Source organism: Cydia splendana, chromosome 15 (genome assembly GCF_910591565.1).
Source record: "Cydia splendana chromosome 15, ilCydSple1.2, whole genome shotgun sequence".
Classification (NCBI taxonomy): Eukaryota; Metazoa; Arthropoda; class Insecta; order Lepidoptera; family Tortricidae; genus Cydia; species Cydia splendana.
Window position 1 is genome coordinate 17,859,867 of NC_085974.1, and position 13,924 is coordinate 17,873,790.

The 13,924-nt window shown below is 39.2% G+C and overlaps 1 protein-coding gene across 1 annotated transcript; it reads right to left on the bottom strand.

Moving 5' to 3' along the window:
• Positions 1 to 1,463: 1,463 nt before the first annotated feature.
• Positions 1,464 to 13,649, bottom strand: LOC134797780 (uncharacterized). The gene is made up of 3 exons (XM_063770149.1): positions 13,492 to 13,649; positions 5,079 to 5,284; positions 1,464 to 1,710 (listed from the first exon to the last, which is right to left on the bottom strand). Exons 1-3 carry the CDS (start codon positions 13,544 to 13,546, stop codon positions 1,573 to 1,575), a joined length of 399 nt encoding a protein of 132 aa, XP_063626219.1. The 5' UTR covers positions 13,547 to 13,649; the 3' UTR covers positions 1,464 to 1,572.
• Positions 13,650 to 13,924: the final 275 nt, after the last annotated feature.

Genomic DNA, 13,924 nt, shown 5'->3' on the forward strand with positions numbered 1-13,924 from the left:
ATTTGTAATATAAGCTTGCAAAAGGAGATTAAAGTTTTAGGCAGACGATACAAACATATTATGAAAACTACCAGTCATATTATAAATATTTATCAGTATGTAAATCAGAGCGTTTTAGGCGATTACTTCTCGCCGCTATATCGTTTTATCAAAGGGAGGTAATAAGAAACACCGATATGAAAAACTAATAAATATAATAGCAAAACACAAACACAACAAATAATCTATGGCACAATAAACTTTACAGTGTCGGCGTTTAACAGAATGACAGTTACAGTGACATTATCATCAATTATCATCGTTTACCATCTATGTACAGCTCGCTAACTAACTTAACATATAACTTACATAACGAACACATAGAATGAGAACATTGAGAGCCACCCCACACTAGCGTCTCCTGCTGGCTTAGCAAGGTTGTAGTTATCACGCAATATGGTGATAATTATGTTGATAAAACGACAGTTATCATCGATTTTATAATCCATACTATGGTTACAGACGGTATATGGAGTTATCCACATTTGACAGCGGTAAATGACAGAAGACAATTTGAGCGTCGGCGACTAGTCAACTCTACGGCTGCTGCTCGACGCAACGTTGGCGCAACTGCGCAGCGCCGCCATTTTCTATAGCGCTGACTAGACGCCGACGCTCAAAAGACGCTAGTGTGGGGCCCTGAGAACCATTCAAATAAGTTACGTAATCTATTTAAACATCTAATAATACCTATTATCATTTACAATGCTAACGCGGCGGGATCTCTTGGTAACAGTTTTAAAACGTGTAGTTAAGTGTCAATTGAATATGTTAGCAACTATTAGAGCATTGCCGTTTTCAATTTGGCCACTAAAGATTGCCGATTATGATCAAAAAAGTTCGAAAACATGGCTTATATGGCCCGAATTTTATTTAGTTGTCGAATTTTTAGTCAGTTTTCGATAAAATTTGCGCAATTTCACCATATGTCCTAAAAATCTACCACTGAGTTATGAAATAGTATTGGGACAAAAAAATATTTACGGCGAGGGCGTACGTTGAATCCTGAACGAAGCGAACGTTTCTATAATTTAATCCTAAGCGTAGCGAGGGATTCTAAAATAGAATCCTAAGCGTAGTGAGGGATTCAAGCGTTAACGCCCAAAGTGGAAATAATTTTGCTACCATGTGACACATACTGCTTTTCACATTTTCGTAACTCCAGGAACGATACGATGTATGTATAATTTTTTTCGGGACATGTTATGATGTCATATTTATCGCACCCAGAAAGAAGAGCTCTACCAAATGAAAAATCGGCTCATGTAGGATTTCTAACAAAATATAACACTAATATGGACAATTAACAGCTTTTGTGCAAAAGTAATGGTAAGGAATGGTTTTATTCCTTACACAGGTTAATAGAAAATGGATATCATTGTATTCATTGTATATGTCCACAGGAGAGTCGTGAACCTAGTAGCTGGCTGTGTATGACCTTTAATTTTTAGTCAGCATCCATCAAAATACTCATCATTTTTAATCGACTAGACTACCTATCGAGCATTCCCTACTCTAATGAACCTTATAGACCTAGAACCTGAGGACCGCGGCGGTGAGCAGCATGAGCAGTGTAGCGGCCACGGGGGCTGTGGCCGAGTTGCAGCCATCTTCGAGGCAGGAGCAGACTTCTTGGCGGCCGCCGAAGCCGGAGCGCTGGTAGCAACGTCCCTGTTGAAAAAAAAACATGTTACATATAATCTTTTGGACTAAAGGCTTCTTCTAGAAGAGGAGTCTAGGAGGCGCAGACAAGGATGCAATGGTTACACGGTCTTGTAAATTGTCTTTCGCATCTAAAATTCCGATAGTGTTAAAGATTGCCATCTTCATTTAGCCCCGTGTACATGTACAATTTATGCTACAGATTGAGATATGCTACTTTGCCCTATTTTTAAAGTGTCAAGCCAAAACTTATAAAATTCAAAAAATAGCTTTGGTTAGTGACATTAGTTTTTAATCCAATGGGATGCTCTTTGAACTTCTTAATAAATTTAAAGAAGGAGATGTCACCAAACGGGCGAATGCTGAAAAAACACCATTCATATATCTCGACCTTTGCAGTCACGAAAATTTTCTCCATTTGCCATTGACGATTTCCACGAAAAGCTGTCCACACATAGAAAACACAGCGGTAACAGACATTCCCGATTTCCTTCACTTTGAGCCCTAGCTCTACTGTAATAGAGTCCACATTGCATCTAAATGTTTTCAGCGGTTTTGCCGTTGTTATTACGTAGTACAGTTCGTTAATTGTTTGGACAGCGTAGACAGAGTGCTCGTTTGCATCGATCCACTTCGGCGAAGGCGGTTTCGGCTATTTACTGGACTAATTGAACTTCGTAATTGAAAATAAGGGTCAATGAAATTTATTTATTTATTTACGGAATGTTACGAAGGAAGATTTTTTTTCATTTTCACGGTAGCGATGAGGATAACTCTCTGTCGTAACGAAACATGAATCATGATTGATACAAAACGTATGAAGCCCTAACGCGAAAAACGCAAAGTCAATTTTATTTTATCTGTTTCTCTCGCCAGAGCGATAGAGAGGCAGATAAAGAAATTTCGATTTTCTTTGGTGTACGAGCGGAAAAGTGCACATTATTCTGCAAAACTAAGCAAGCATAAATATATGAATACGCTGCTGCCCAGGAGCCTATAAGAAGGCCCTCAATACCTTCTTTTTATTTTGACAAATAAAAAATACATTTTCCATGGCAAGTTTTCATTTGAGTGCGGCTAGAGTTTATGACTTATGACTTTCAAATAAGATAAACATTAGTAAATGTTTTGATGTTACGAATTTATTTATCTCCGATTTATAACAGCGCGCAGCGAAGTCTAAAACAGCTTTAAAACTGGAGCAAAATCGATACCAGATAATAGCGAGATCATCTTCTACGACTTTAATAAAATTAATTAAGATTACATACAATATATATACAGTGGTACTACTAAACGAAATTAATAACTAGCTTAAATCTAAAATAGGCCCTTGAGGCATTGTACCAAGGATGCTGGCGGCATTTCCTCGCTGTATCGCAATGCTGATACGTTGTGCGAGGTAGCCGCCAGCTCTTCGGTCACCAGTTACGTCAACCAGACGCTTCGCGATTTCTGCGAACAACTTATGCGCGCTGGGACCCCATGGACCTAGAGTTTCAACACCAAATGGTACAAAATGGTACTCTCTACCGAGGCTCTTATATTTGTTACGTTTTAGAATTTCGGCGCTTTCCGCCGCTCCGCCCGCTTTTACAGTAGTCCGTTGGAGGTGGGACGGTGCCAGTGTGTCTACGCAGGTAGCATCCCACACCAACATCCATCCCAAGCTCCAAGGAACTAAGGACACTCCATCGGGCCTCTTGCCATCATCTCTGATAATGCCAGTCGGCTCAAGAAGAGCAGGCACATTGATGGTGGCAAGAGACCGACGGACTATGTCACTAAGCGACGCATTAAGATTTATGATCCATTGAATCTCCTGGATTAGCACTTTAAAAAGTAATTTCCCAAGTCTGGCGTAGATTGGTCGCTCGTCGTGACCGCTACTCACTGCATGCACTGTTAGTGCTTGAAAATGGAGACCTAGACTCTCCGAAACATGTCGCGCGAGCGACTAAAAATATATACGTGAATGAAACCGTAAAATTAGCTTAAAATTGGTAGAGACTCTACATAAGGTAACCATACTATTGCTCGACATGCTAATGCCCAATGAAACCTTGCTGTCACCTCTATTGACAATGACTTAAGTTTCAAGATGACATGTACTTGGACCGCGTCAAACACCTTTACCTTATATTGGACTTTACCTCTTATTGGTCGTATTGTACACTATTCCGAAAATAAATTCAAGGCATGAAGTGACCAAGTGACACATATTTGAACACAAAACACAGATGTATGTGTTTTATTCAATTATGTATCATGTGACGCAAGCTCCTTCTTTTTCAGCGGCTACATCGGACTATTATAGTGCTTGTTCGATATTTCATCTCCTTAGCAACAAAATTGTTGGATATCGTACCGAAACTAAACCCAGTTTAAAACGAGAATGCAGGCCAAGACCAGTTGAGCCATAAACTTATGGGGCTGTCCATAAATTACGTCATCGATTTTTGACGATTTATGACCCCCCCCCCCTATAATCATCCAAAAATCATGCTTCAAATGACCCCATTTCCTCCTACTTCATGCTACCGTCATCCGATGTCCAGACCCCCCCCCCCTAATTTGAAATGACGTAATTTATGAATAGCCCCTATGTATGTATTTGTAATAATATTATTTGACCTCTCTCTGGGTTTAGGATGAACTCTTAGTAAAGTTGACGAAATATAAAGTGAGCCGATCTCGTTCAAACTTGTTCGAGAGATCGGCTCACTTTATATTTCGTCAACCTTACTTTGAAGTGGTTTCCTAACCTTCAGGCGTATTCTGATTGTAATAACAGGTCATGAATTTGATCTAGATTTGTCCTAGCTATACACGATATTGTCTTTCGGTGGTGGTTTGTGTCACATGTGTGTGTGTGCTGTGAATTCAGTAGCTTCCAGGGGACTCTTTAGGAGATCCTTTAAGCTGCCCTTCCATTGAGGAGAAGATGAGAGATGTGCGGAAATCAACCATTAGCATTAGTTGTAATCCACATCTCTTCTCCGCTCCGCTGGATTACAACCAATGATATTAGTTAATTCCCGCATGTCTCCTCCCATCTTCGCTCATCTCCACCTCAGTGACGGGGACTTGGACCTACTGTATCTTGATAATCATTATACTAACTTGCAGTTACTCTCACCCTAGCTACAGTTTAGACTGTCCTTCGTTGAATGTTTATATTATTCTTGAATGTGATGAAAGTGGTGATGATTTTCATCAGAAATACTAACCTTGTAGTTGCTCTCATCCCAGCCGCACACTCGGATGACCCTGCTGTCCGGCGGCATGCCGTTCATCTCGAACTCCACGATCTGCGAGATCTTCCGGCACATGGTGTCCTTGGAGGTGCACTCCTTGCGAAGGGAGTCGATACTAACCTTGTAGTTGCTCTCATCCCAGCCGCACCCTCGGATGACCCTGCTGTCCGGCGGCATGCCGTTCATCTCGAACTCCACGATCTGCGAGATCTTCCGGCACATGGTGTCCTTGGAGGTGCACTCCTTGCGAAGGGAGTCGGGCAGCTTGTCCATGAGGCAGCGGGAATCGTTGTGGCTGTTGCATTGGTAGCACACGATGGCTGAGCCTGGAAGATATTATAGGTTAGGGCTTGTGCACAAATCACGCGAGGTTCGAGGGGGGGTGGGGGTCACGAAAAAATCACGACAGATCACGTTGGGGGGGGGGGGGGGGGGTATAAAAAGTAGCCGAAAAACATAGGCGTACCCGGCCTCCAGCGATGTGTTTTTCGGTTAACATAATAGCCTCAACAGCGACTATAGCAAGCCATGACGGTGATAATAGACATTTATAGTAATCTCGTGATGATAACGTGACAAGGTGATGACAAGTTATCACATAGAGTTGACCAAGAAAAAAATTATTCGGAGGTGGCGGATAATTTTGACGCGTTGTTTCATCTACTACTATTGATGCAAACTGTACGAGGCTGTACGAAGTGATTTTGAACATCTCACTCTCTAGCTAACCCTGGGCCTTATTTGAGTTGTACAACTGTCAGATTTCGCATCAAAACAACTCTGGATTTAATCGCGTTATGTTGATTCTATCAAGTTTTGATTCGATCAACTGTGGATAATATCATTAGGTGCAGTCGAGTGCATAAATATGTATACATACACCTTAACCCATGGCAATATAAAGGTGAAAAAAAATGTATAAATATTTATGCACTCGACTGTACCACCAAAACTCAGCTCTGAACTCGGGGTGGTTCGGTTCGGGTTGGTTGTCACCTAACTGTGGATTGCTAATGTCAAATTTTGACAGCTGCACGTATTCGACAACTCATTTCCCCGCATTAACCGCATCAACGAGTCTTCCGGTTCGAGCGCCATCTTGATGGCACGCGTCGGGATCAATTGCTTTGTTTTTTGCTCATTAATATTGTTTAAAGTGTAATATCGATAGCCTATTATACAGTAAACTAATGTGGTAGTGTGCAGTGAATGGAGAATTTATCTTGAAGCACGTTTAACCATCATTTTGGAGTCAACGGCCGGTTGTCCACGTGTTTCTTGTAAAGCCCGCTATCGCTTTACAAGAGCTAAATCACCGTACACTGTCTTGTACTAACCGTACAATTTCAATCGTTTTACCCTGCTACTACGACCCTGACACTGGCGAAATAGCCCCAATGGGCTGAAGCCATAATTTTAAAAGAATGAGTGAACCGCATCAACGAGATCAACTTGATACGTCAGTTATCCCTGTTGCTGACTGTACTAACATAGCTTAATATTTATTTTCAGTTTCAAGTAGATGGTAGATACAATAAAAAGAAAAAAATAACTAACTTATCTATAAAATAAAACTAAATTAAAACTAAAAACTAATACTAAATAAAATTAAAATACGTCTAAGAAATTGGGCCCCTTTGGCATTTCCCCGCTGTATTGCGATGCTAATACGTTGTGCGAGAAAGTTGCCAGCTCTTCGGTCACCAGTGAAGTCGGTTAATCTTTTTGATATCTATTTACATAGCTTAGTAATTCCGTTCAAATATTGAATTCGTGACCTTTTCAAGATGGCCATTACGCATCGAACGCGTCAAAACGAATTTGGGTCCAAAAATAGCTTGAGTGTTTCAGGTAAAAGTACTGAAGTTACGTAAACGAATACAAAGCCAGGAAAATGGACTTTAAGGTTAAGGCTTTTGGTTTGTAATCGTATGTCAGATAACCGCTTGGTTTTAGTCAGATATTTTCCAATATTAATGGAAAGCGTCCCTTTTATTGAGTTCTTGAGTGGTTTCAATTTCATAAAATATGCGGACGATTCAATACTTAAATTAGCGTTCGTATTCCTACACGTTATGGTGTACCTAGTAGATTCTATAATTTACTAGGTACACCATAACAAGAAGTGGTCTTAGAAAGAATGATTTAATAAATTTGACAAATTATTACATACAAATATAATTAATCAAGATAAACTAACGACAAAACCTTTACGAATTAAAACTTACTCACTTATATACATGTATTATACATTTATATACCTATAGTATAGACATTAGACCAGTGGTTCTTAAAGATTGACTGGGCTCCGACCCAACTAACAAAAACTGCCAAAATCGGGACCCACCTCTTGACCGTCTTAAATAGGGAGCATGAAATATTATTAGTTATTAATATCATGACGAATAACTACCGGAGATATATCCTGAGTACGGTCGACATTTGTCGAGCATGCCGCCGTCCCGGAGAGTCACTCAGGCATATTATCTCCGGTTGTTCTCATCTTGCTAACGGCGAGTACTTGCACAGACATAATCTCGTAGCCAGAATTATTCACCAGCAGCTTGCCCCCCTATACGGCCTTGTGGACCGTGAAGTGCCGTACTACAAGTACTCACCTGCACCAGTTCTCGAAAATGGTCGTGCCACGCTCTATTGGGATCGATCTATCATCACTGACAGGACTTATTGTAGCCAATGAGCCTGACATCGTGCTGATAGATCGACCGCAGCGCCGGGCCGTGCTCGTCGACGTCACCATCCCCCATGATAAGAATCTCGTGAAGGCCGAGAAGGACAAGTCCAGTAAGTACCTAGACTTGGCTCCCGAGATAACCGCCATGTGGGATGTTGACTCGACGATCATTGTTCCTATAGTCGTGTCAGCGAACGGTCTCATAGCGAAGAGTCTCGACCAACACCTAGAGAGACTCTCGCTAGGTGGTTGGATCAAGGGTCAGATGCAGAAGGCGGTAATTTTGGATACGGCGCGTATAGTACGCCGATTCCTCACTCTGCGGCCCTGACCACCGGCAGCTTGGGCCCTGCCCCGTTGCCGGCGGAACCCTAGGTTAGGTTTTTTATAACGTGTTTAATATGTATTTTTTATTGTTTTTTATATGCTTTTGTATTTTACTTTTATATTCATGTTATAAACAACCTAACTTAAGATCAAAAATAAACTAGTGGCTCTGTGAGCTGTAGACCTCGCGAGCTGAGCTTAAAACTGAGTAAATGTATGGCTTCGTTGTTTAGAAGAATTTAGAGAATCTAATTTGACAATTAAAACCTTAACTATCGAACCTGCTTACAAAATTCGGGAATTGGTTTAGAAATGCGACCAGTAGAGTAGAACAGATGGACATACGAAACAATTTTTGGCTAACAGGCCAATTCAAACGTACACTGATATCAGAATGACGTCTAACTGATGTCATTTAGTTATCGTGCATTTCGCTGGTTCTTGTCCGTACATGTATTGGCGCAAGCGAGACGCACGATGACTACTAAATAACATGATAAAAATATCATTCCGATGTCAGTGTACGGTCGGTGCCCCAACTTAAGTATCCACGTCGCCATACTAATTGTATAGAAAAGTGGATAGAGTTAGACCAAGAAAAGTCTGCAAAGCACACACGCAGTGCCAATGTTATTTGTGCCAGTGTCAAAATCTCTGCAGACTTTTCTTGGTCTAACTCTACTTATGTTAGGGAACCAACATTACCTTTTAATTAGCCTGTAAACTGCAACTGAGAAGCTTCGTGCGCGTTTGGTTTGCCAGTCTTTTCAGTCTTTGTTCCTCCTCGAGTCGCAATAGAAGGAGTTTCATGCTTTTAATTTTAGTCGAGTAAGAATTTAAATATCTAACTAATCTAAATTCTAAAGAGAATAGATTGTATAGGGGACGTGCATGAACTATAGGGGGCAGCACAGGAGCCGTCAGATCTTTGGCGCGAAGCGTAGATGTGTAGTTTATGATTCCGATGTAGCCCACAAGATGGCAGAACCTACTATGCACAAGAAAACGTACCTACGAGAATGGTTGATGGTAGCACTTGCTTTGGCAATGTACATGTGCACATATGTTTCCGATTCAAGCCACAAGATGGCAGGCCCTCCAACGCGCACGGTCCCTATAGGGGGCGTGCGTGAACTATAGGGGGCGGCATAGGAGCCGTCAGATTTTTGGCGTGAGGCGTAAATGTGACGTTTATGCTTCCGATGTAGCCCACAAGATGACAGAACCTATACTATGCATAAGGAAACGTACCTACAAGAACGGTAGATGGTAGAACTTGCTTTGGCAATGTACATGTTTCCGATTCAGACCACAAGATGGCAGACCCTCCAACGCGCACGGTCCCTATAGTAGAGGGTTATTGTCGTACTAAATTTTGTAGTCACTGTAAATCAGTGCTGTAAATTTACTGCCATCTTTCGATACAGGATTAAAATGAAAATGAATAAAAAATATCAATAAATGTATATATGTATGGATAAATGTTTTTATTTTATTTTTAGAACGCCATATGATTTCGAGCCATGTTCTTTTACTGATATGAGTAAAAATTGTTAAATATAAAATGGTGTCGCCATCTAGACGAGCATAGAGGCCAAAGGTATGGCGCCGTATATTCAAGAATCAAATTTTCTTTAAAGCGCAAAAAGCCATAATCTCTTGCAAAAATTAAACGAATACGCTTAGCCCGCGCTTTTCAAAATAAAATAATAAAATAAAAAACAACAATTGATACGAAATTTAAGTATAAAAATATACAAAAAGTTGTGTAGCAGCATACAATTACTGGGGATGGAACCAGGGACCTCCCGATGCAAACAAAAAAAGCGAACGTTTGCAAACTGCGCCATGATAGTTCTTACTAAAGCTGACGAAATTTAGCTACTCATTCTCAAGTAAAAACGAAATATCTAAATACCGCCAAAACCAGCGATACAAATTTTCTGAATTTTTGGACATTTAATCTATAAACATATATCAAAAAGAAAAAACTCTTATGATATCGATACGATTATTTGTTTAAGCGCTAGGTATCACGACTCCGCCATTTTTTTAAATTTCCAAAAACCGGATTGACAAAAAAATTTTATTTAGTCATAGAATCTGGTCACAAAATTTCATGAGAATCAGTTAAGAATTGCGACCTGTAGAGGAGAACATCCGGAAATACAAAACTAAATATCTAAATACCGCCTAAACCAGCGATAATTTTTTTCTGCATTTTTTGCTATTAACTCTGTAAACATGTCTCAAAAAGAAAAAACTCTTATGATATCGATACGACTATTTGTGTAGGCGACAGGTATCACGACTCCGCCATTTTAAAAAAATTCCAAAAACCAGATTGACAAAAAAATTTTATTTAGTCATAGAATCTGGTCACAAAATTTCATGAGAATCGGTTAAGAATTGCGACCTGTAGAGGAGAACATCCGGAAATACAAAACTAAATATCTAAATACCGCCTAAACCAGCGATAATTTTTTTCTGCATTTTTTGCTATTAACTCTGTAAACATGTCTCAAAAAGAAAAAACTCTTATGATATCGATACGACTATTTGTTTAGGCGACAGGTATCACGACTCCGCCATTTTTAAAAATTTCCAAAAACCGGATTGACAAAAAAAATTTATTTAGTCATAGAATCTGGTCACAAAATTTCATGAGAATCAGTTAAGAATTGCGACCTGTAGAGGAGAACATCCGGACATACGAAAGCAAATTGCTCGAGTCAAAACGTAGACCTTCGCTACGCTTCGGTCAATAAAGGAGATATAACTAATAATATTTAATAGGGAGCATGAAATATTATTAGTACCTAGATGTAGTGTAGGGACGCCTGGCCGGAAGCAGGCGGGCTGTCGACCTAAGGTAAACGTACTGATGCTCGACGCGGTCCCACAGTACATGTCATCTTAAAACTTAAGTCATTGTCAATAGAGGTGACAGCAGGGTGTCATGTATTCGGCATTAGCATGTCGAGCACTAGTACGTTTACCTTATCGGTTGTTAAACCGATCGGTCAGCACGTCCTCTTATGTTTCATTTGCCCATTCAAATTTTCTGACGGGATATAATTTAGGTATGGTGACCGCGTCATCTTCTCTCATTTTATGGAATAATTTAATTATTTATTTAATAATTTAAATTAGGGTTATGTGTAATATAAATGCAAAGATGTGTTATAGGTATACATATGATTTATTTCAGGGAACTGAGGTGAGTGAGGGCCCACAGCAAAAATCGAAAATCTAAATTTCGTTATCTGATCTGTCTCTCTATCGCTCGGTAATCCGAAAATAAAAGAGAGGCTGATACCTAACGAATTGTCCATTTCCATTTCGTTATGTAGACCATCATATGGCACCTTTCATAGAAACATAAACTTATGTACCTACTTAATATACTGCATACCTACTACTCCCACACATAACTACTGTCCTTTTGTTATAGTGTACGAAATAGCTTCGTACTGTATGAAGACAATCAAGTAATGAAAGAGGCGTGCCATACAAATAACTACACATCAACGGGCAATGTACAACAGTCAATAAATGCTTCGCAACCAATACTGTTTATGTTTAGTCTATTTTGAGATTCGCACGCTTATAAAATTTAGTTCTGGTTCTGACCGACATATGTTTTACTAGGTTTACTGTTAGAGATGCCCCCAATAGTGAATTTGGCCGAATACCGAATACCGAATATTCGGCATGACATGCGAACATTTTGAGTCACAATTATTATGAAAACTGTTAGCCAACAAAGCACAACGTTTGCTAAGATTTATATTTTTATGTTGAACAGAATTAATGAATGTAGTTAGAGGCAATCAAATCACTCATGATAAAAATAAAATATTTTGTAATCAACAAATCCTCAAAAACGTGCCTTGGTATTTAACTATTTTCTAAGAATACATTTTAAATATTAAATATACTTACCTAGTTTTTGGTTATTTTTTTTTTGTAATTTTTCTTTTTAGGTAGGTACAACAGATATTCGGTATTCGGCCGAATAGTAGGCAACATTCGGCGGAATACCGAATATTCGGCAAAGTGGCCGAATAGGCCGAATACCGAATAGTTGGCGAATATTCGTGGCATCTCTATTTACTGTGTTCTTGATATTGGGATTTGTAGAAGATGTAATAAGTTTTTAATAAATGGGAAAAGTATTTGGAATTTTCTGGATAATCTCACAGGCGAATATATAGGGTAAATCGTCAATTACTGGCCACCGGCTAATACTATCCTACCACCCTAAATTAAAAATGAATTTGGCTCACCTATAAACAGAAGTATGAGGTTTCAATAACTGGCCATGCACCCTTCAATAACTAGCCACCTTATACTAAAATGAATTATATTTATAGGTGAATAGAATTCATTTTTAGTATAAGGTGGCCAGTTACTAAACACTAAACAGTGGCCAGTAATTGACGAATTACCCTACTCCCTTGAAAATTTTAAAATGTGAAATGAAAATATTGATGTGAAGTGTAACAACGTGAAGTGAAAAATAAAAAATGTGAAGTGTAACAATATTCAGAAATATTTATATTTCACGATAGATGATTGAGACTATGCGACTGATAGGTATTCAAATTGTAAAATATTCAGGGCCGTCTTAAACTATGCTGGGGCCCCTGGGCACATAAGAATTTGGGGCCCTTTTGAAAAGTAAAGAAAGCTAATTAAACTATTTTTTTTCTACTATGATCTATCTATATATCTATTTATTATAGGTAATCAAATATACTGTTACTGTCTGTCCTTCAGGGCCCCCTGAGGATGGTGGCCCTGGGCACGGGCCCCGTGTGCCCTTATGGAAAAGACGGTATTGAAAATATTTAAACACTCTTTCTATTCATTCAATTACTTATCATAAAAAAACATCTACAAATCCAAAAACATTTCGAAAATACCCCTAAAGTTTCTTAAAGAGTTACATGAAATCTGTTTTAGAGATAATACTTATTCCTTAGTGAATGCATAATCATACATTTGCCTGGTAAGCACGTAAAAATACATGACAAGATCTTATATGTAGAGCCGTTAAGAACTCTATGTTGTAACTTCGTTTGACAAGATATTATATGGTTAGCAACTGTACCTATTCGTAGGTACAGTCAGCAGATAAAGAAGCTTTCATTGCATGTTGTATATTGGAATTCAAAAACATTTAAATATTCCGGATTAGACACAACTTGTAACGTAAGTAACATTTTACGTTATCACAATTCATTATTTCCCTGCTTATAGAAATGCCATTTAAAACATTTAATGTAGGTAAGTACCTACATTTTAAAGTTCCTAAGTATATTTGAAATGAGCACAAGTCATAAAAACAAAAAAAAATGGCGGGAAAATTGAAACACGATGAGGAAAAGCGGCTACTTTTCAACTGAAGAATTTCCTTCCCATCCCAAACTAAGGGTAGCAAAGCACCAACGTCTCTCAACGTAAATTACCAAATGAAGTCACTTAACTAATTTAAATTCAACAAACCTTGATGTAGCAAACTGCACAATACCGCCAAAAAGCACAGCGTTAGAGCCGCCATATTGAAAAAAGCAGAAAGTTCCGGTTGGCTCCGGTAGCGTGCCAAACGAACGGTGAGCGAGGTGCGACTGCGGGCTGTGTGGTACAAACCACCGCGTAGAGGTTATATCCACGTCCTAAATAAGGTGGTTATTCAATTGGAGTAATTCTACAAATTGACGGTAACACGTGAATACCGATTTGTGGGTAATCGGTTTTGAATTCCTACAGGAGTGGTTAAGGCGTGTCCATCAGTCAGTCCTTGCTTTTATTGCATTTCAATGACGCTGCATGAGTTAAGTGTACCTACTCTGTGCTTTAACTCGCAGAATGCACTTTGCCGGAAGGTAATAAGGGCGATAATCGTAAAACTGTAATGGTAAAATCCTTAGGTAAGGGT